The sequence below is a fragment of the Podarcis melisellensis genome, assembly GCF_964234715.1.
Source record: "Podarcis melisellensis genome assembly, chromosome: 4".
NCBI lineage: Eukaryota > Metazoa > Chordata > Lepidosauria > Squamata > Lacertidae > Podarcis > Podarcis melisellensis.
Window position 1 is genome coordinate 97,447,436 of NC_138531.1, and position 23,827 is coordinate 97,471,262.

General features: G+C 45.6%; 1 protein-coding gene across 1 annotated transcript in view; it reads left to right on the plus strand.

Moving 5' to 3' along the window:
* Nucleotides 1–23,827, plus strand: part of ARHGEF17 (Rho guanine nucleotide exchange factor 17) — a 174,287-nt gene that overhangs the window by 108,788 nt on the left and 41,672 nt on the right. The window contains exons 2-5 of the mRNA XM_081909509.1: nucleotides 8,597–8,674; nucleotides 16,697–16,879; nucleotides 18,405–18,521; nucleotides 19,643–19,735. Coding sequence (XP_081765635.1) covers nucleotides 8,597–8,674; nucleotides 16,697–16,879; nucleotides 18,405–18,521; nucleotides 19,643–19,735 — 471 coding nt within the window. The remainder of the gene's footprint in view (nucleotides 1–8,596; nucleotides 8,675–16,696; nucleotides 16,880–18,404; nucleotides 18,522–19,642; nucleotides 19,736–23,827) is intronic.

Here is a 23,827-nt window from a genome sequence, read left to right on the forward strand (position 1 = left end):
AGGGGGTCGCTGGCAGTTTCAGAAAGGTCCACATCCAGGTAGAGAAGGCAGGCGTTAGCCAGAACTTTCTGTAGGAAATGGAAGGAATTTATTTATTGGTCACAGTTATTGGTTACTCCTCTCTCTCCCCCCCTTCCTAGTCCTGATTTCAGCAAGAGGAGGCGCGATATGACCCTGCAGCGTGGCAGGCTGTTTTGGCGCAGAGTTCTGGCGGGGGGCAACAGCTGGGGGACCCCAAGAGAAGAAGGCTCAGAGCCCGGGGATTGGTGGTGGGGCGACGATGGGGGGTCAGAGGGAGAAGAGGGAGCAGCCTGAGAGGAGGAGGTTTCGGAAGATGGAGAGGGAATGAAATATACTTGAGAGTGGATTTCATGCTCTTTATTCAGCTCATAGTGGTGAGGAGGAATGAAAGTTTCCCCAAAGTATCTGCTTTATATACATGATTTACACAATGGGTCGCACGTGATTGGCTAATTCCAGGATTTTCCTGTAGGCCAATCAGATTGCGGATTCATTCCTACCTGGAGCTGGATTGGGTGGCTCCTGCAGACCAATCATACTGCTGCATTGTTCTAGGACCAATCAGACTGCTGCATTTTGGATCCTATTGTTCTAGGACCAATCAGACTGCTGCAGTTTGGATGAAGAACATTGATGTGGAGAATGAGATTAAGATTGGGGAAAGGAGAGCCAGAAATTGACGTCTATCCTTTGTGTGCAGGCAGGACTCCTTACCGTAGAGGCGATTTTTACTGTTTTGGCTCACGTTTCCTCTGAACACCTCTAGAAATTAAACAATAGAATCTTTTCCCAGCGCCAGATCAGGAAAAGCTTCATCCAGTTTATTTCTCCCCAATTCAACGCACAGGAGGAAGAGCAGGAGCAAAAATACACGGCGATCCAGTTCTCTTCCTGGGGCCGTTCCTGACAGCATCTGAGAGAAAGGGAATTCCAGGCCTGTTTTGCACGCCTGATCCTCCCAGATCTCAGCGGATTTACTGAGCACTTCCTGTCTTGTTGCCAAAAGGACCAACCCCGCTCTTCTTGCAACAGATGTAATCCTGCACTGCATTGATTCTGTATTACTCACTAACTTAATTAAGAGCCAGCCATTCCTGATTTAATTGAGAGATAAACAGCTACGGCGTTCATTCCTGAGTCACACAGAGGGCTGGCAAAGGTATCCACAGTCAGGGCTGCTGAGAGCAGGATTGGGCCCTGGTGGCCCCCCGCACAACAGCAAGGGGAGACTGGCTAGAAATCTTAACGTGGGGCAGAAAATACCGTATTTCTTGCTCTATAAGACTCACTTTTTCCCTCCTAAAAAGTAAGGGGAAATGTATGTGCGTCTTATGGAGCGAACGCAGGCTGCGCAGCTATCCCCGAAGCCAGAACAGCAAGAGGGATTGCTGCTTTCACTGCGTAGCGATCCCTCTTGCTGTTCTGGCTTCTGAGATTCAGAATATTTTTTTTCTTGTTTTCCTCCACCAAAAACTAGGTGCGTCTTGTGGTCTGGTGCGTCTTATAGAGCGAAAAATACCGTAAATGTAGGGTCTGTTTTTTATGCTAATAATAAGTACGATGGTATCCATACCTGTTCAGAATATTAAGATCTTAATGACTAATACCAGCAACATAAACACACACACAATGGATGCGTACTGACCATGCATTTACGTTAAACTTGTACGTCTAACGCGACACAGTGTGTGTCACGCAACGAGTTTGCTGTATTCACGCGGCTGTCGCTTAAGAAACCCTGCGAATACGACAGCAAGAAGATGGGACTGTGCAACCAGAGTGCAGAAGCGAATGTTCGTACATAATTGGGAATACTTAGAAAGGCTTGGTTTGCGGCATAAGTTTGCAAGCTGTTATTCAGAGTTGGGAGAAGGGCAATGACAGGCCTAGACAGCATCTTGAGAAGTAGAGACATCACCTTGCCAACAAAGGTTTGTATAGTTAAAGCTCTGGTTTTCCCAGTAGTGATGTATGGAAGTGAGAGCTGGACCATAAAGAAGGCTGATCGCCGAAGAATTGATGCTTTTGAATTATGGTGCTGGAGGAGATTCTAAAGAGTCCCATGGACTGCAGGAAGATCAGACCTATCCATTCTGAAGGAAATCAGCCCTGAGTGCTCACTGGAAGGACAGATCCTGAAGCTGAGGCTCCAGTACTTTGGCCACCTCATGAGAAGAGAAGACTCCCTGGAAAAGACCCTGATGTTAGGAAAGATGGAGGGCACAAGGAGAAGGGGGCGACAGAGGACGAGATGGTTGGATAGTGTTTTCGAGGTTACCAGCATGAGTTTGACCAAACTGCGGGAGGCAGTGGAGGACAGAGGTGCCTGGCGTTCTCTGGTCCATGGGGTCACGAAGAGTCAGACACGACTAAACGACTAAACAACAACAACATTCAGAGTTGTGCGTGCACTGAACACGAAGAATATAGTGTTGTGAGTTTGGGTGGAGGGTTTAGGCTGAATGCCTGGGCTCCCTTATAATTCTTGGAATAGCCTAGCTAGCTTCCTGGCGAGGTGATCGATAGCCTGGGCGATGGCCCATTGTTGTTGTTTAGTCATTTAGTCGTGTCCAACTCTTCGTGACCCCTTGGACCAGAGCACGCCAGGCACTCCTGTCTTCCACTGCCTCCCGCAGTTTGGTCAAACTCATGCTGGTAACTTTGAGAACACTGTCCCACCATCTCGTCCTCTGTCGTCCCCTTCTCCTTGTGCCCTCCATCTTTCCCAGCATCAGGGTCTTTTCCAGGGAGTCTTCTCTTCTCATGAGGTGGCCAAAGTCTTGGAGCCTCAGCTTCAGGATCTGTGCTTCCAGTGAGCACTCAGGGCTGATTTCCTTCAGAATGGAGAGGTTTGATCTTCTTGCAGTCCATGGGACTCTCAAGAGTCTCCTCCAGCACCATAATTCAAAAGCATCAATTCTTTGGCGACCAGCCTTCTTTATGGTCCAGCTCTGACTTCCATACATCACTACTGGAATGGCCTATTAAGGGGGAACAAAGGGAGAGGCTCTGTGCGAGATGGCAAATGCGTATGTGGGTCCCCACCCTCAACTCTCAGGTAGTTAGAAGGACAAAGGCAGAGTTGACCATTGACTTGGAACCAAACACTGCAAACCCGGAGTAAGTTTTCCAGTTTGTGAACTTTTTTCAGAATCCGAACATGCTCCATTCTAAGTGTTACCCTTCCGATTTGAGTGTTATGCTGAGGTCTGTCTGTTTTTGCTATTTATTTTGCGTTTTTGTTTTTGCAGCTCTGTTTTTTGTTTTTGTGACTGTGTGGAACCCAGGTCAGCTACTGATTGATTGATTGATTGATTGATTGATTGTGTGACTGCAGTACATTCTTTATTGCTTTCATTTTTATGGATAAATGGTCTCATTAGATCAGGGGTTTCCAAGCTTTCCTTGCCTCGGGCTGGTGTCTCGAGCGATGATTGCACTGAGGGCCGAAGGGCAGGGGAGCGCACGGCTCATACATGCGCACACTTGCTATTTCCGGCGCACTTCTGGGTCGGAGGAGGCCCATGTGCATGCCCACAAGCTATTTTCGGTGCTCCTCAAAACCGGAAGTGGGTCCTCGTGCCACGCTGGTAAGAGCAGGCCGTGGGAGTTGCCGCAGGCCGGATAAACAAAAACCTCGGGCCTTATCCGGCCCCCAGGCCGTAGGTTGGTGAGCCCTGCATTAGATAGTAAAATTCATGTTAAATTGCTGTTTTAGGGATTTTTAAAAGTCTGGAACGGATTAATCCATTTTGCAATACTTTCTATGGGAAAGCGCACCTTGGTTTTGGAACGGACTTCCGGAATGGATTAAGTCTGAGAACCAAACAAATCAATGAATTTGCAAACGTGCAAATCCTATAGGCAAGGGAAGCTAATGGAGCCTGAATCAATCCTGGGAATTAGGCAAATGCGCATGTTTGCTTATTTTATGCCATTTATCTCTACGCCCAGGAAGGAAAGCAAAGAGTGAGGCCGCGTCATACCCAATTCTTTCCTTTTTTAAAAAAAACAAAAACTTAATGGATTCATCATTATGAGTGTCAATCAACTAATCAAGGCGCACACAATCTGCATGCCGACAAATACTGACTTATTTTTTTAAAAAAGAAAGGTTGCTTAGTAGGTGATGTGTGCCCACGTGGCAACCGGGCAACATCTGAGCGCCCAGCTACGTATGATAGTTCGACATTGCACACACTTATTTGTGGGGTGGTGGTTTTTTCAGTGCAAATAGCATTTGTGGAGAGAGAGATGTAACCATTTCCTCATAATAATCATAATAATAATCATAATAATAATCATAATAATAATCATAATAATAATTTTTAGTTATACCCCGCCCTCCCCAGTCAAGGCCGGGCTCAGGGCGGCTAACAAGCAATAATAAAAACAAGTTGAATGAATACAAAAACAAGATTAAAATACAACAATTAAAATATTGAAACATTAAAATATTAAAATGCAGGCTCATCGCAGGAGGAGAAAGGAAAAGAAAAAAGAAAGAGGGGGAGGGAATCAAATTGGCCCCAAGCCAAAGGCCAGGCGGAACAACTCTGTCTTACAGGCCCTGCGGAAAGAAATCAGATCCTGCAGGGCCCTAGTCTCATGAAACAGAGCGTTCCACCAGGCCGGAGCCAGTGTTGAGAAAGCCCTGGCTCTGGTTGAGGCTAATCTGACTTCCTTAGGGCCTGGGACCACTAGGGTGTTGCTGTTTATGGACCTTGAGGCTCTCCGTGGGGCATACCGGGAGAGGCGGTCCCGTAGGTACAAGGGTCCTAGGCCGTGAAGGGCTTTAAAGGTCAAAACCAGCACCTTAAATCTGACCCTGTACTCCACCGGGAGCCAGTGCAGCTGGAAAAGCACTGAGTGAATATGCTCCCATGGCAGAGACCCCGTGAGGAGCACCCACTGGAGATTGCCACTCTTGCGGCAATCCCAGTTAAAGCTGGGAACTGCAGGATGGGAGCGTGCCCTAGTGCTCAAATCCTGCTTGCGGGTTTCGCCAAAGAGGCATCTGGTTGGCATGGGGTGGCATGCTGGATTAGATGGTCCATTGGCCTGATCCAGAAGGCTCGTCTTCACTTCCTCTCCATGTCTTCTTAAGCTCCTCTCCATCTTCTCAAGCTGCTGTTGGCATGAGAGGGACGTTCCTCCTGGCATCCATTCGGATTGGGACCGGAGCTCAACTGCGTGGGAGAGCTTTCCTCTTCCCGCACCCCCTCTATTACAGGTGGAACCTCTACTTACAACCATAATCCGTTCCGGAGGTCTGGTCGTAACTAGAAACGTACATAAGTAGAGGCGCACTTATCCATAGGAAGTACAGTGGTACCTCAGGTTACATACACTTCAGGTTACAGACTCCGCTAACCCAGAAATAGTACCTCAGGTTAAGAACTTTGCTTCAGGATGAGAACAGAAATCGTGCTCTGGCGGCGCGGAGGCAGCAGGAGGCCCCATTAGCTAAAGTGGTGCTTCAGGTTAAGAACAGTTTCAGGTTAAGAACGGACCTCCAGAACAAATTAAGTTCTTAGCCCGAGGTACCACTGTATTATGGTTTACAGATGAAAAGGACTTCAGAATCTGTCCTTCCAGTGAGCACTCAGGGCTGATTTCCTTCAGAATGGAAAGGTTTGATCTTCTTGCAGTCCATGGGACTCTCAAGAGTCTCCTCCAGCACCAGAATTCAAAAGCATCCATTCTTCTGTGGTTAGTCTTCTTTATGGTCCAGCTCTCACTTCCATACATCACTACTGGGAAAACCAGAGCTTTAACTATACGGACCTATGTCGGCAAGGAGATGTCTCTGCTTTTTAAGATGCTGTCTAGGTTTGTCAGGCGTCTTTTAATTTCGTGGCTGCTGTCACCATCTGCAGTGATCATGGAGCCCAAGAAAGTAAAATCTCTCACTGCCTCCATTTCCTCCCCTTCTATTTGCCAGGAGGTGATGGGACCAGTGGCCATGATCTTCATTTTTTTGATGCTGAGCTTCAGACCATATTTTGCGCTCTCCTCTTTCACCCTCATTAAAAGGTTCTTTAATTCCTCCTCACTTTCTGCCATCAAGGTTGTGTCATCTGCATATCTGAGGTTGTTGATATTTCTTCCGGCAATCTGAATTCCGGCTTGGGATTCATCCAGCCCAGCCTTTCGCATGATGAATTCTGCATATAAGTTAAACAAGCAGGGAGACAATATACAGCCTTGTCGTACTCCTTTCCCAATTTTGAACCAATCAGTTGTTCCATATCCAGTTCTAACTGTAGCTTCTTGTCCCACGTAGAGATTTCTCAGGAGACAGATGAGGTGATCAGGCACTCCCATTTCTTTAAGAACTTGCCATAGTTTGCTGTGGTCGACACAGTCAAAGGCTTTTGGAAAGGTGATTCGTTGTTTATTGCCGCAGCTTTACTGGCGTGCAAGTAACTTTGCAGCCCTTTCCCTCTGTGTTCTCTAAGGAACCCTGAGAGAAGAGTTCTTAATGAGTCCATTTCACAGAAACGGAGCTCAGTTGGACCTGCCTGGGGCTGTCTGAAGGCAAGTTTGAGACAATTGCCTTCAGGCTCACTGAGGTTGTAAAGCTGTGTCTGGGCTGAAGCACTTTAGATTTCAGATAGTGGCTCTCTGGATTGCTTAAGACAGGGGCCAGCAAACTTTTTCAGCAGGGGGCCTGTCCAATGTCGCTCAGACCTTGTGGGGGGCCGGACTATATTTTTGGGGGGGAAATGAACGAATTCCTATGCCCCACAAATAAGCCAGAGATGCATTTTAAATAAAAGTACACATTCTGCTCATGTAAAAACACCAGGCACGCCCCACAAATAACCCAGAGATGCATTTTAAATAAATTCTACTCATGTAAAAACACGCTGATTCCCGGACCATCCGTGGGCCAGATTTGGTAGGCGATTGGGCTGGATCCGGCCCCTGGGCCTTACTTTGCCTTCCCATGGCTTAGGATGCAACCCGGAACGTGGTTTCTTTTGAGGCAAGAGCTTCTGACGGCAGCTTCTCAACTTCAAATCACACAGCAGCAGGGTGGATTTCGTTTAAATCAAATTGATTTACATCATGATTTAAATCACTAGTCAGGAAGACTTGATTTAAATCATTTTCTTAACAGAAAGACTCATTCTTGCATATTTACAACCAGATGAAGGTTTCGTTTTCGGAATAATAAAATTTCAGAGTAGTTTTTACAGTTATATCAAAAATTACTGATTTGGCTATACTGTTAGATAATTATGAAATTACTGCAAGGTTTAATAAGCTAACTGTTTATATTTGGACAACTTTTCAGCTGTGCTTCATCAGAAGAAGAAAAATAATCATTTCCTAAAGAACAATCTAAACAATTTATTTAACTAAAACAATAACATTATAGCATATGTTTCCATGTTTGTTAACCGATGTGGTTAAACGTGTTTAAAAAACCCCAAAATAACTTAGGCTGAGTTTTAGCACACATGAAAAACTTAAAACAAATCCTTATTTCCTGATGAATAACCTTTGGACTATAATGTAACTTAAATAGAAAGCTATCTTTAGAAAGATTTTTCCTCTAACAGCATTTTATTTTATATTAAGTAAAATAGAAACATCACCACCCAACGCCACTCATCTCCCCCCCACCTCTTTCCCCCTTTTCTTCCTAATATCTCAACAAATGAAATCAATTTGTAAAAAAAACAAACGTTGCATGGGGGGAAAAATACGAGAGACATTGCACATACCTTTGAAAATCTTTAATAAAAATACAAATAAAATAAAAGCATTTTATTTTAAAAATCCAATTAAAATTTTTAGAAAATCCGATTTTAAAAAAATAAAAATCATTGATTTTTATCCACCCTTGTTTAGCAGTGGTTCAGCAATAACACAGGTGCCCTGATCTGGGTTGGTCTTGGCCCTGAGCAATAAACAGCAACACATTTGCAAGAGGCTCTTAGCTTTCAAAAACTTAACAGTTCCAACTTTCATAGAATCATAGAATTTTACAGTTGGAAGAGACCCCAGGGGTCATCTATTACAACGCCCTATAATGCAGGAATCTCAGCTAAAGCGTCCATGACAGATGGCCTTCCAACCTCTGCTTAGAAACCTCCAAGGAAGGAGGTTTGTTCGCTGTTTTCACAAGGATACAGCAGTTCTTACTAACCTTTGAAAAGATGTTGCAGATCTGAACAGTCAGAGCAGCAGGGGGTTTTTTTGGGTGGGTGGGAATTGAAGATATTGGTGCTCAAGACAGCCTGTTCCGTTGGATTCTAGCCTGTGTTTGCACCCAGCACGAACCCTTCATGGTGGTTATTTGCCAAACTTTTTTTTTGTCCGGCTTTTCAGCCCAGAGAACGCTGCAAAAGCAGCTCATAAGTGTCGGCGATAAGACACTTCCTGCCTTCGGTCTTATAATCTGACAAAGTCACGACACAAAAGAAAAAGACGTTGGGAGGGAGAAGGAAAAGGATAAACCGGGGCACTTGTTTCTTAAGCTCTTGTTTTTACCTCCAGAAAACTCTGCTGCAGGTTGCGGCTCCGTTTCTCAAACGCCTCTCTCTGCCTCTCTTTTTTGCAGGATATGCGGAAACACGTGATTATGACACTCCTGGATACGGAACAGTCGTACGTGGAGTCGCTGCGGACCCTGATGCAGGTAATTGACCCACGTGGGAGCAGAGGCCAACGGACCTCAAGCTCCGGTCGAACTCTCAGATATACCTGTGCTGTTTTTCTTCTCTAAAGTGGTATTATATTGCTTTAAATGTGTGCCCTGAGTGTGGCCCGTATTCAACATCCTTTGAATTTTAGGAGGGTAGCATCTAAAATAAAAAATCCCCCACGCCCATAATTTGCACACTATAATTTGCACACGGCTTTCTCACTACCATCTTGTGACTGTCAGTCACAGTACAGTGGTCCCTTGGTTCTCAAACGTAATCCGTTCCGGAAGTCCGTTCCAAAACCAAAGCGTTCCAAAACCAAGACGCGTTTTCCCATAGAAAGTAATGCAAAACAGATTAATCTGTTCCAGACTTCTAAAAACAACCCCTAAAACAGCAATTTAACATGGATTTTACTATCTAACGAGACCATTGATCCATAAAATGAAAGCAATAAACAGTGTCCTGCAGTCACACAGTCAGTCAATCAGTCACTGAACTGCGTTCCACACAGGCACACACACAAAAAGAGCCACAAAAAGGCAAAATAAATAGCAAAAACAGACAGACCTCAGCGTAACACTCAAATCGGAAGTGTAGCACTCAAAACAGAAGCATAACACTCAAAATGGAGCATGTTCGGCTTCCAAAAAAAGTTCACAAAACAGAAAACCTACTTCCGGGTTTGCAGTGTTTGGGTTCCAAGTTGTTTGAGAACCAAGGTACCACTGTCCCAAGTTTCCTTGTTAAACCTTTGTGTTGCTTATCCCACTTGCATTTTTCCCTGTGTTTGCTGTTTGGTTGCAGAACAACAGTGTGGTGTAGTGGGTGGACTAGGTCCCGGGAGACTCGGGTTTGAATTCCCACTCTGCCATAAAGCTCCCTGGGTGGATAATAATAATAATAATAATAATAATAATAATAATAATAATAATAATTTATTTATACCCTGCCCATCTGGGTGGGCCTCCCCAGCCACTCTGGGCGGCTTCCAAAAGAATATTAAAATACTGTGATACATCAAACATTAAAAGCATCCCTAAACAGGGCTGCCTTCAGATGTCTTCTAAAAGTCTGCTAGTTGTTGTTCTCTTTGACATCTAGTGGGAGGGTGTTCCACAGGGAGGGCACCACTACCGAGAAGGCCCTCTGCCATGGTTCCCTGTAACCTCACTTCTCGCAATGAGGGAACCGCCAGAAGGCCCTCGGAGCTGGACCTCAGTGTCTGGGCTCAATGATGGGGGTGGAGACGCTCCTTCAGGTATACTGGACCGAGGCCGTTTAGGGCTTTAAAGGTCAGCACCAACACTTTGAATTGTGACTGCCAGTCACGGTCTGCTCTCAGCTCGATCTACCTCGCAGGGTTATTGTGAGAGGGGGAGAACCGGATACGCCACCTTGGGGAGTAATGAAACAACCGTGATAATAGACCTCTTTTGGAAGTTACAGTGAGCTGGGAATGAGCACCGTTCTAGCGCCTGCTGCCAGATGGCTCCACTTTCCTCATAGACCCCCAAGGGGACCCTAAGGGACATCTAGTCCAACCCCCTAGAGTGCAGGAGTGCAAGTGTGGACAACAAGCCAAGATGCTTGGCTTAGCATGGTCTGCAAGCCCAGGGTGCATTTGATTTAAATCAAATCGATTTAAATCACTAGCCAGTAAGACTTGATTTAAATCACTAGCCAATAAGACTTGATGATGATGATAATATAAAGTCCGATGAGGGAAGGTTGTACGAACTGGGTGTTTTTGACCTGATTCTGCAAGGATGTTCTTACATTCTTTGACTTTTAGAAAACACCTGAAGGCAGCCCTGTTCAGGGAAGTTTTTAATGATTGATATTTTATTGTGTTTTTAATATTTTGTTGGGAGCTGCCCAGAGTGGCTGGGGTTACTCAGTCCAATGGGCAGCATATAAATTATTCAATAATAATAATAATAATAATAATAATAATAATAATAATAATAATAATTGTCAGAGCCACCCGTGGTCCCAGCTCACAAGAGACCCAAGTCCAATCCAGTTTATATACAAAAGTCTTTATTGAAGAACATTGCTGGTTTTACATTCCATCTCCGTGGCTCTACGTCTGTGACATCAGACCGCTGAAGTACCCTCTGAATCAGTACCGCCCCTGCACCAGTTTAAGAGTCTTGTGCTGGACCACCTCTTCCTCTCCTTCCTTTTCCGCAGGGTCTTTCTGCCCCCCTGGGCTCCCTCCCGTCGGGACTCCTCAGAGGCTGACTCCTCTGACGCCTGTTCCCCCCTCCTTCGCGCTTTGGGACCAGGCTCCTCCCCAGGGCTCTCCTCACTTCCGCGCGCCTCCACATTTGAACTTGGCGCGCGTACGTTGCTCCTGACCTTCCTCTCGACCGCTACACTGCTCCCGGTACTACTCTCCGCCCCTTCCGGCAGGACGTCTTGCCCCGATCTCCTTCCCCTGTCTGCTTCCTGTTCTGCTCCCTCTGACACACTGGTAACTCCACCCCCTTCACTCCGTTCCGGCGGAGAAGCCGGCCCCGATCTCCAACTCCCACTGGGGGCTCTCCCTTCGTTCCCCTGCTCCTGACTGCTTCCCCCTTTGGCTCCCCTTGGCCTGACCAGGGGGGCTTCCTTTTGGGAATCCTCTGACTCACTGGACAAACTCATGGACGACCTTTGGTCATTGTCATCCTCTTCCTCGTCGCTCTGGGATTCTTCCCCCTCGCTCTCTGTCTCCTCCCTCATCTGCTCTTCTCTCCCTGAACCCCTGACAATAATAATAATTTTATTATTCAGAATTTTTATTAATCCAGAATGCAGCAGCTAGACTGGTGACTGGGAGCGGCCGCCGAGACCATATAACACCGGTCTTGAAAGACCTACATTGGCTCCCAGTGCATTTCCGAGCACAATTCAAAGTGTTGGTGCTGACCTTTGAAGGCCTAAACGGCCTCGGTCCAGTATACCTGAAGGAGCGTCTCCACCCTCATCATTCTGCTCGGACACTGAGGTCCAGCGCCGAGGGCCTTCTGGCGGTTCCCTCATTGCGAGAAGCAAAGCTACAGGGAACCAGGCAGAGGGCCTTCTCGGTAGTGGCGCCCGCCCTGTGGAACGCCCTTCCAGCAGATGTCAAAGCGATAAACAACTACCTGACATTCAGAAGACATCTTAAGGCAGCCCTGTTCAGGGAAGTTTTTAACGTGTGATATTTTACTGTATTTTTGGTTTTTATGGAAGCCGCCCAGAGTGGCTGGGGAGGCCCAGCCAGATGAGCGGGGTATAAATAATAAATAATAAATTATTATTATTATTATTATTATTATTATTATTATTATTATTATTATTATTATTATATCTTTATACCCCGCCCATCTGGCTGGGCTTCCCCAGCCACTGTGGGCAGCTTCCAACAAAATATTAAAATACAGTAATGCATCAGACATTAAAAGCTTCCCTAAACAGGGCTGCCTTCAGATGTCTTCTAAAAGTCAAAGTAGCAATACAGACAGGGGTGCCCGGTCTACCTGCAGGAAGGTCTGGTGGGGGTTTCTGAGCACGTTTGGCTGAACGATGCCCAGGGGTTTCTCTGTAACCAAGAAGCGCACCCTCCTCTCCCTCTGCGACTCCTTGCTCGGCTGCAAAGCCTTAGCAAGATCTGTGCATTTCTAATTCGGCAGAGCGACCCACGCCGGGCACTGGGAAGCTTTTGTCAGCCCAAACCCAGCCTGCGCTTGTCTCCGTGGCAACTGCATCCCGTTGCCACGGGATCCGGGGCTCGGGAGCAGAGCACCAGGGATGACGGCGCTCAGGGTCAAGTTGTCAGGGAACTTGCATTCAGGTTTATTCCCCCTTTGAAGTGTGTGTGTGTGTGAGTGTGAAAATGCTGTCTTTCCCACGTTTCATTCGCAAGTGTGATTTTGCTCTGAGGCAGCAATGCAAGTCCTTCTTGTGCCTGTGGCAGTTTTGATTCCACGGGAATCTATTTCTGCCTCTTCGATTGTCCAAATGAAGCTGTTTCCCCTCCGTTTTGGTCCATGTACAATAAATCCTTCCCACGCACCGCAACTCTCAAGTGTGAAAATTGGAGGGTTATTTTCGCACCCTTCACCCTCTGCTTCGAGTCTCTAATTCACGGAAAACAGACTTGTCAGCCACAGCTCTTCGCCATTTCCGAATGCCAGGCTCTCTCGACCTCCTTTGTGCAATAGGACTTTTTATTTAATGCTCCGAGTCCTTTTCATCTGTAAACCATAATAATAATATAATAATTTATTATTTATACCCCGCCCATCTGGCTGGGTTTCCCCAGCCACTCTGGGCAGCTTCCAACAGAATATTAAAAAAAGACAAAACATCAAACATTAAAAGCTTCCCTAAACAGGACTGCCTTCAGACGTCTTCTAAAAGTCAGATAGTTGCTTATTTCCTTGATATCTGAAGGGAGGGTGTTCCACAGGGCGGGCGCCACCACCGAGAAGACCCTCTGCCTGGTTCCCTGTAACTTCACTTCTTGCAGAACAAGTTGTATCAGCACCTCGGCAACACAGCTTCTTTCTCCTTCTGCAGCAGTATGAGGGCAGACCGCAATGGCGGTTCCACTCAGTGGTATATCACCGGCGAAACCACCACTGCTCTGGAGTCCCTCTGTCTCCAGCTTTTTCCCCCCTCACCATGCTGGCCGCTGGGAGCAGAGGGGCTCAGGAAATGGCAGTCTCGCCAGCGATATACCGCTGAGCGAAGCCATCATGGCGGTCTGCCCCTTGCACCGGTCCTGGACAGTAAAATAGATGCTCGGGTTGCAAACGTGAACCGTGTGGGATGCACGTTCATAACCCGCAGCGTCCACAACCTGCAGCGGCGCGTCTGCGCACACGCAGCTCATGATTCGGCTCTTCTGCGCATGCACAAAGCGCAATTTAGCGCTTATGTGCATGTGCGACCGCTGAAACCCGGAAGTAACCCATTCTGGTACTTCCGGGTTTTGGTGTTGGCGCTGTGGGTTAAACCACAGAGCCTAGGGCTTGCCGATCAGAAGGTCGGCGGTTCAAATCCCCGTGATGGGGTGAGCTCCCGTTGCCCGGTCCCTGCTCCTGCCAACCTAGCAGTTCAAAAGCACGTCAAAGTGCAAGTAGATAAATAGGTACCACTGCGGCGGGAAGGTAAACGGCGTTTCCGTGCACTGCTCTGGTTCGTCAGAAGTGGCTTAGTCATGCTGGCCACATGACCCGGAAGCTGTACGCCGGTTCCCTCAGCCAGTAAAGCGAGATGAGCGCTGCAACTCCAGAGTCGGTCACAACTGGAGCTAATGTTCAGGGGTCCCTTTACCTTTACCTTTAACCCCCAAAAATGCAACATGAGGTGTCTGTAACCCGAGGATATATAGATATATCTGGCCAAGGCCTAGCAGGGACAGGGAATGAGGTCCTGGTTTTTACTCTTTGGAAGTCTGAATACCACTGTCTATAGCCTGGAATGGCGGAATTTGCTGAAAGTTGCGCTTATGCAGAATTCTGCGTTGTCGTCATTGGAAAGCCTCAGCACAGGGTGTGCCAACCTTTTTGGTGCCAGGCTTTTATTTAAGCAGGGGACAAGGGTGCTTTAATCGGATGGCACAAAGGCAAACCCATCGACTCGCCGAAGAGGAGAGCTAGAGAGAGCAGCTGCTTTGTGTGCTTGAAGGACAGGGGAAGATAATTACAGCTCAGGAGCCTTTAATACGGCACAGCGAAATTCCTGGAAATGCTCCTGACTCATTCAGAGATGACATCTTTGAAGAGGGGAGACAAGGGCAGCAAAAGGAGCAATCCAGTTTTGATTAGCTTTTTAAATACTGACGAGATGCGGAACGTTTCCTCCGCCTTTGGAAAGTTATATAGCTGCAGTGGAAGCAGCCCAGATTTTGGTCTCTTTCGAACGTGACACTAAACTGTGGGTTAGCTTAACGTGCACCCAGTGTCCCTCGCCTCTTTCATTTCTGTTTTTGATCACTTATTATTATGATTTGTTAATTGTCTATACCGTGGTTCATCAGTGTGTCATTACGTGCTAACCTTAAAATGTGGTTTAGGCTTAACTACGGTTTAGGGAAACCAGCCAATACAGTGGTACCTCGGGTTACATACGCTTCAGGTTACATAAACTTCAGGTAACAGACTCCGCTAACCCAGAAATAGTGCTTCAGGTTAAGAACTTTGCTTCAGGATAAGAACAGAAATCGGGCTCTGGCGGCACGGCAGCAGCAGGAGGCCCCATTAGCTAAAGTGGTGCTTCAGGTTAAGAACAGTTTCAGGTTAAGAACGGACCTCCGGGACGAATTAAGTACTTAACCTGAGGTACCGCTGTAACATAAACCATGGTTTGAAGCTGGCCTAACTTTAGTTGTAGGTTGTAACTTCAGCTTTTAGCTTGCTCTGTGCTTTGATGGTCTATAATTCAAAGATTTGGGCTTTAACCATAATTGTCTTACTTGCTTACTTGTTCTAGTTACAGGTAGGTAGCCATGTTGGTCTGCCGTAGTCCAAACTTTCATGTGCATGCACGAAGAAGTATCTGAAGAAGTGTGCATGCACACGAAAGCTCATACCAATAACAAACTTAGTTGGTCTCTAAGGTGCTACTGGAAGGAATTTTTTGTTTGCATTCTGGATTAGTTGTAGCTTCCGGGTCACCTTCAAATGTAGCCCCACGTAGAGCGCATTGCAGTAGTCCAAGCGAGAGATTGCATGCACCACTCTGGCGAGGCAGTCTGTGGGCAGGTAGGGTCTCATCCTGCGTACCAGATGGAACTGATAAACAGCTGCCCTGGACACAGATTTGACCTGCGCCTCCATGGACAGCTGTGAGTCCAAAATGACTCCCAGGCTGGGCACCTGGTCCTTCAGGGGCACAGTTACCCCATTCAGGACCAGGGAATCCTCCACACCTGCCCACCCCCTGTCCCCGAAAAACACTACTTCTGTCTTGTCAGGATTCAACCTCAATCTGTATTAGGCTCCCCTCCACTCTCGTAGCGAAAGACTCAGAAAGCTTTGCATCTGGCAGAACAAAGAGTGCAAATTCCTGCTTGGGCAACTTCTGGCTGAGAGAGAATAGGACTGTCAGTCCTGGCAACTGTGTTATAGGGGCTGGTCTTGTCCTGAGGACTCTCTGCTTGTAGCCTGTATTTTGGAGTAAAAAGTTAACTCGACTGCTCGCCTCTTCAGTGCTGACACCAACTCAATGGCAGAGAATCTCTTTTGCTTGCAAGAGGTCCCAGGGAAAATAGAGCATCTCTAGGGAAAAGTAGGAGGTGATGGGAAGGAGCCTTTTCTGCCTTGGACTCCGGAGAACTGGTTCCCCAACCTGGTGCCCTCCATACATTTTGGGGAGCAGCTCCCACCAGCCACACTAGGCTGGGGCAGATGGGTGTTGTAGTCGAAAAAATCTGGATGTCACCCACTTGAAGAAGGTGTGTGTGTGTGTTGTGCGCGCGTATATACCAGCATATTCTACGTCACAAATCAGCATCTGGCTGAGCTGCATTACATATGTGCATTTATGTATATTTTAATGAACTGAACAGAGCGAAAGGTTATGAGTCATGAGGGGTGCACAGATTGTGTGAATGAACTCAGCGCTCAGCTTATATTTTTAGCTGCAGTTTTGATAATGTTTTTAATATTGTTTTATAGATTCTAAACGTTGCGTTGATTTGTTAATCGCACGACTTGCCAATAATTGTGAGGTTTAGCTTATTTTTTCGTTGCTGTTTCGTTAAGTTTTCTTTTATAGATTGCAGCTGTTTCATTGAAAATCTGTTAATTTTTTCATACGACGCATGCTGTATTCGCGATGTGCTATTATGTTTTATTACGTTAATGGTTGTTTATCCGTTGTAAGCCGCTTTGAGATTCATTTGAATGAAAAGCAGCGTAAAAATACAATCAATCAATCAGTCAGTCAGTCAGTTGGTATTGAATTGGATGAGTCTTGGTATTGGCATCTTCCTGTCTCCTAAATGTCTGCTCTTCCGTCTCTCTTTCCCTTTCCAGGGTTACATGAAGCCCTTGAAGCTGCCGGAAAACGCCATCCTCTGCGATCCCGCCCTGGTAGACGAGATCTTTGATCAGATCCCCGAGCTGCTGGATCACCACGAGGAGTTCCTGGAGCAGATCAGCGAATGCGTGCAGAGCTGGAGCGAGAAGCAGAAAGTGGGGGACATCCTCGTGAAGTCTGTGAGTTCAGCTTTTCCGACAACACACACACACACACAACCTCTGGCACACACAACCTCTGATCAAGGAGCTGGTATTCGAGATGGAAGTGTGACTTTCCTGGGTTACTTAGCCCAAAGGATGCAGGGTTTTCTGCCATATTTTATTTTATTAATTAATAATAATTTTATTTTTTTATTTTAACTTCCGGTTCTTCTCTTTTTTATATAATAATTTTTATTAATTTTAACATATGAATTATAATACATACCACGAACCACTTATACAATCTTTTTTTTTTACTCCCATCACCTCTGATGATCCCCCGTTTTAACCACTTCTTATGCATTTCTTAAATTCATATTGCCTTTAATTATCTCAACTAATCACCCTCCCCTTTATCCATTTTTGCAATAGTTCCAGTAATTCACCTCACAAAACGTCTTGCAAACCTACAAACGTAGTTTGAACATCACTATTACTTTTCAAATAAACTGTAAATTTACACCAGTCTTCTGTGAATTTCTGGTCCCGCTGATTTCGAATCCTTCCTGTTAGTTTGTCTAATTCTGAATAGTCCATTAATTTCATTCTCCATTCTTCTTTCATCGGTAATTCTTCTTGCTTCCATTTTTGTGCCAATAATATTCTTGCTGCCGTCACTGCATATAAAAACAGCTTACATTCTTTTCTATTTATATCACTTCCTACCATGCCCAGTAAAAATGCTTCTGGTTTCTTTATGAATGTATATTTCAACATTTTTAAAATCTCATTATATATCATTTCCCAGAAGCTTTTCACTTTTTTACATTCCAACTTCCGGTTCCTCTCATTGTACTATTTTACATTTTGTTCATCTGTCCACAGTTCATTATTATTTTTTAACTTTCCCGTTTCTTATCCAGAATATTCTTTCATATACTGTCTCTGTCTTTCAAGATTCATTCTAAGTCTGCCAGGAGTTTACCGTTATCACAATAGTTTTAAAGATAATCTTTAAACATTATCCAGTCTTTCATTAACTTTCTGTACTGAATTTCCTCTTAAATCTCCCTGTCATCCTTGTAAATATTCTATGGTTTTTGCTTGCCAGTCAGTTTCTGCGGGGATGTTGTCACTTTTCCAGTTCTTTGCTATCAAAATCCTAGCCGCTGTGGTCGCGTACATAAAAAGTGGTCTAAGATTTTTCTTCATTTCCATGGACGTAATTCCTAATAGGAAGGCCTCGGCAGTTTTTTTTTGTGAATGAGAGTTTGAATATATTTTTAAGTTCATTGTATATGGTGTCCCAAAGTTCTCTTATTATCTTACAATCTCACCACATGTGCATAAAAGTACCTACCCCATTTTTACACCTCCAGCTGACCTCTGAACTATTCTTATACATCTTGGCCAATCAGCAATGTTTGCTTGTTTGAAAAGTGATAATCCCCAGGGGCTGAAATTCTCCACTTCCGTGTTTTCCCACCTCCCCACTTTCTACGACTTCAGAGGGAAATGTCTACTTGTCTCATGAAGCCTTTGTCTCGCTCCTCCCCCCCAGTTTTCCAAAGACATCCTGGTGAACATTTATTCTGCGTACATTGATAATTTCCTCAACGCCAAAGATGCTGTGAGGATCGCCAAGGAGGCCAGGCCAGCGTTTATGAAGTTCCTGGAGGTAGGACAGAAATCTTTTATATATATATAACATTTTATTGGGTTTCCAAAAAATAAGAAAATGGAAAAAAACGGAGGGGGGGGGTCCACAGCCAAATTAAACCAAAAATTTTTGTCAACTTCCCTCCACTCCCCCTCTTGGTTCCATTATAATATACTTGTTCATGCACGTCCATAAAATCTTATACTGTCATACTGTTGGGATACTGCCAGGGTGACAAAGGCCATCACTGCCTCCACGCCGACTCCGGAAGTCCATCGACCTCCCGTAGATACAGTATCAGCAAGTAGCGAGCGACACGAGCTCCAGAAATAGATTGCCACATTCCTGGGCTGATGCACACTCTGTCAGCATAATTCACACACAGCAAAAGTTGCACTCAGGAGGGTATCATTTAGAATGTTTATTCAGCGTTGGTCAGAACAAAGAACAAACATGACCGCCTGCTAGCGTGTTCAGGCACCGAGAGAGAAAACGAAAGCAATAGCAAACATAAACATCCTGTGAACAGGAAATATGCAGACTCTGTGACTCACAAGCCTGCTCCCTTTTAAGGTGGAACGGAAATATCCTAACACATATCTCGTGTTGCGTTTGCTTCATGATACGTTTTTTCAGGTTGCGTCCCGCGGCGACCCGGAAGTAATGGAAAGGATTACTTCCGGGTTTCGCCGCTCGCGCATGCGCAGACACGCAAAATGACGTCACGCGCATGCGCAGATGCTGCGAATCGTGACCCACGCATTCTGCTCATGTTGCGAATGGGACTCCGGAACGGATCCTGTTCGCAACCAGAGGTACCACTGTATGCTTAATCCAATTTTAAAACCTTCTTTATCCTATTACAAGTGACATTTAAAAGTTATGCTAATATAAAAATCTATACACAAAGCTTTCAAAAATATGCCTTAAACAGTTGCCCTAAAGTTGATGAATAAATGAGCAAATTAATTTAATTTGGCTATGCAGAAAATATTTAAAAATAAATTCAAGGAACCGCAGAAAGAGAGGGGGGGAAGGAAGTCAGGTTTTGAAATGTTAAAATGATTGTAAAATTATTGAAATGTATAAACCTGAAAAGTATTTTTTTAAAGCAAAACCTGATCTTCATGTTCTTTCAGCAAAGCATGAGGGAAAACAAAGAAAAGCAGGCCCTTTCAGACCTCATGATTAAGCCGGTTCAGCGGATTCCACGCTATGAGCTTCTGGTCAAGGTGAGTCCAAGAGGCCTGGTTATTAATTGCTGTTCATAAATTGTTGTTACTAATTGTTGAACTGCTCCGAGACCTGAGGGCATAGGGTCGCGTATAAATTCAAATAAATGCCATTTCCAACTCCTCAAAAGATTCCATCAATGGTGTCTCCGAAAATTTTACACATCACTTGGGAAGACAGGTGAACTAATGCCAGTGTACTGGAAGAAGCAAAGATCACCAGTGCTGAAGCGATGATTCTTCAACATCAACTTTGTTGGACTGGTCATGTTGTTCAGATGCAACTAATCTATTCTGAACTTAAACATGGAAAGCGTAATGCTGGTGGTCAACCAAATAGGTTTAAAGACTCTTTCAAGGCAAATCTTAAAAAATGTAGTATAAACACCGACAACTGGGAAACACTGGCCTGCGAGTGCTCCAGTTGGAGAACAGTCTTTACCAAAGGTGTCATGGGCTTTGAAGACACTCGAACTCAGGACAAAAGGGAGAAATGTGCTAAGAGGAAGGCACGCTTGGCAAATCCACACCGTGATCAACTCACACCAGGAAACCAATGTCCCCACTGTGGAAGGACGTGTGGATCCAGAATTGGCCTCCACAGTCACTTACGGACTCACTGTTAAGACGGTGTTCATGTTCATCTTACTCAGCTACGAGTGATTGCCAAAGAAGAAAGAAGAAATTCAAATCATTGTTGTTGTTTTTGTTTGTTTGTTTGTTTGTTTGTTTGTTGTTTAGTCGTATCCGACTCCTCGTGAGCCCCCTGGACCAGAGCACGCCAGGCACTCCTGTCTTCCACTGCCTCCCGCAGTTTGGTTAAACTCATGCTGGTAGTTTTGAGAACACTGTGCAACCATCTTGTCCTCTGTCGTCCCCTTCTCCTTGTGCCCTCCATCTTTCCCAACATCAGGGTCTTTTCCAGGGAGTCTTCTCTTCTCATGAGGTGGCCAAAGTCTTGGAGCCTCAGCTTCACGATCTGTCCTTCCAGTGAGCACTCAGGGCTGATTTCCTTCAGAATGGATAGGTTTGATCTTTTTGCAATCCATGGAACTCTCAAGAGTCTCCTCCACCACCATAATTCAAAGGCATCAATTCTTCGGCGATCAGCCTTCTTTAGGGTCCAGCTCTCACTTCCATACATCACTACTGGGAAAACCAGAGCTTTAACTATACAGACCTTTGTTGGCAAGGTGATGTCTCTGCCTTATTATTATTATTATTATTAATAACTGATGGCAGTATTCAGGTTCTGATATAGAGGAACAGAGAACAGTGCAATAGATATTTAGCAACTGGAAAAGCTAAAAACTTAACATTTGTTTTGTTTTCTTGCTGGAAGCTGTGCTTCTCAGGGTGCAAAACGTTTCCGCCCAGTCAAGAGACTTGCAGAACAATCTGTGTTGCAGCTACACTGAGTCACCATCCTTGTTATTTTAGAAATCTGCTTCTCAACTCTCCTTGAGTTGCTTTAGCGAATGCCCAGCAAATATTTACTGCAAAGAGAAAATAGGATGCTTGCATCTTTCCAGTTTTGTTTTGGGTTTTTTTATTTTAAAAAACAGGATAATTCTCAAGGACCTTTTCGGCAAACCCAGTTGGGATGAATGGAAGAGCGCTGGTGTGTTCTTGCAGGGACTCCAGATTTCAGTGGAACTTGGCACCTAGTTACGTACTTCTGTTCGCCCTGAGAAGTTGTCCAATTTAGCCCAGCTGTTCTGCTGCCTGGATCCCGGATGGTGGGCTGAGATGACAGCTTGCTTTTCGGCAAGCTGCATTCCTTGAATACTTCGCATGCCTATGAGTCAGAGCCGCAGGCTTGGATCTGATTCCAGGAAAAGAGACAGTTACTCATTCAGGAGCTCTGAGCCCACCAGAGAGAAGAGAAATTAGATTCTTTGTGGTCCCTGTCCTCACCAACCAAAGTACTGCAGCAAACCATTTTATTTGTTCGCTCGCGATGTTTATCACCCTATTTGGAGGTCAAGGTGGCACACACAGGTCTCTTCCTTCCCATTTTATCTACACAACAATCCTGTGAGGTAGGTTAGGCTGAGAAATTGTGATTGGTCCACGGTCACCCAAGTGGAAGTGAGGATTTGATTTAAAAATATATATATATTATTTTCAATTTTTACTTTTACAACAAACAATAAAAAAACACCCAAAATACATACATAGTTTGAATTCCATCCCCCTTCCCTTCATGGTTTCTTCAGAAATCACTTTCGCTACTGAATCTCTCCTGTCGTTTTTTATAATTATTTTTCTCTACATTCCCAATAGCTTAATAGTCATAATTGCTTGGGTTAAATTAGTCCTGCTAATGCAGTTAATTGTTTACCAAAATAAAATAAAATTCAAATACTCCCCGTATTTTCCCCATTCTTCTTTTAAAAATTCTTTCCTCTTGCTTCCTTATTCTTTCAGTAAGTTTTGCCAATTCTTCATGGCCCGTTAATTTTGCCTGCCCTTCCTCCTCGGCAGGGACTGCATCTTCTCCCCATCTCTGTGCTTACGTCGTTCCAGCAGCGCAAAGCCAGGATTCGAACCCTGGTCTCCCGGGGCCTAGTCTGACACTCGGACAACTAACTCCACACTGGGTTTCTCTCTAGTCATGCCTGCACAGCAGCCTGGCTTTCTAAAGCCCGGCCGCAAGATTTCCAAAGCCCAGTGGGAAAGGAAGAGCAACACGGGAAGTGGCCTTGCGCTGTGTCAGACCCTTGGTCCAGCTAGTATTTCCTGCACTGACTGGCAGCAGCTCTCCGAGATCTGAGGCACATGAGTCTCTTCCCAGCCCTACGTGGCAATACCATTGGGCATCAAAGCTGGGGTCTTCTGTGTTCAAAGCAGACGCTCTAACCACTGAGCTGCAGCCCCTTTCCTATCCTTCCCATATTGCTATTCTGCTGCTCAGCCAACTTTCTTGACCAAGGAAGACTTGCAGAAATCCTGAAGGGCTTACAGTGTAGACTTCACCCTGCAAAGTCCGTGGAACTTTTTGTTCCTAGCTTGGCATGCTTAGAACTGAAACCTTAAGGACTATAAACTTGCTTGGTTATTTTTAACAAAAACCAAAATGACAAAGTGACTCTCTCGGCCGCCGAGACCATACAACACTGGTCCTGGAAGAGCTGCATTGGCTCCCAGTACGTTTCTGAGCACAATTCAACGTGTTAGTGCTGACCTTGAAAGCCCTAAATGGCCTGAAGACCTGAAGGAGCGTCTCCATCCCCATCGTTCTGCCCAGACACTGAGGTCCAGCGCCGAGGGCTGCGAGAAATGAGGTTATAGGGAACCAGGCAGAGGGCCTTCTCGGTGGTGGCACCCGCCCTGTGGAACGCTCTCCCACCAGATGTCAAAGAAATAAAAAACTGGCCTCCACAGACACTTACGGACTCACTGTTAAGACCGTGTTCGTGGAAAGACAATCTTACTCGGCTACTAGTGATCACCAAAGAAGAAGACGACAGCCAGACCAAGACAAATGAGGGCCTTTGATGCGACTCCAGTGGGTTTTATTTATTTCTTTGTTTTGAAAGAAAGCAACCCGTTCTTCCATGCCATTTGGAGAGAGCGTGTGGGAGATCGCTTTGGTAGGATTGACGTCTTTTCGGAAAACGCCAAGCCTTTAAGCCAGCAGGAAGCTTCTTTGCATCTGGAGAGAATGAGGAAACTGCCAATTCCTTCCACGCACACACAAAAAAAACTTAGGCGTGTATGAAACCGTCTCCATTAGGGTTGCTTTTTTTCCGCCTTCTGGCTCTGCTCCTATGCCATTAACCAGCATCTGTTGTTGTTGTTGTTTAGTCTTGTCCGACTCTTTGTGACCCCCTGGACCAAAGCACGCCAGGCACTCCTGTCTTCCACTGCCTCCCGCAGTTTGGTCAAACTCATGCTGGTAGCTTCGAGAACACTGTCCAACCATCTCGTCCTCTGCCGTCCCCTTCTCCTTGTGCACTCCATCTTTCCCAACATCAGGGTCTTTTCCAGGGAGTCTTCTCTTCTCATGAGGTGGCCAAAGTCTTGGAGCCTCAGCTTCAGGATCTGTCCTTCCAGTGAGCACTCAGGGCTGATTTCCTTCAGAATGGA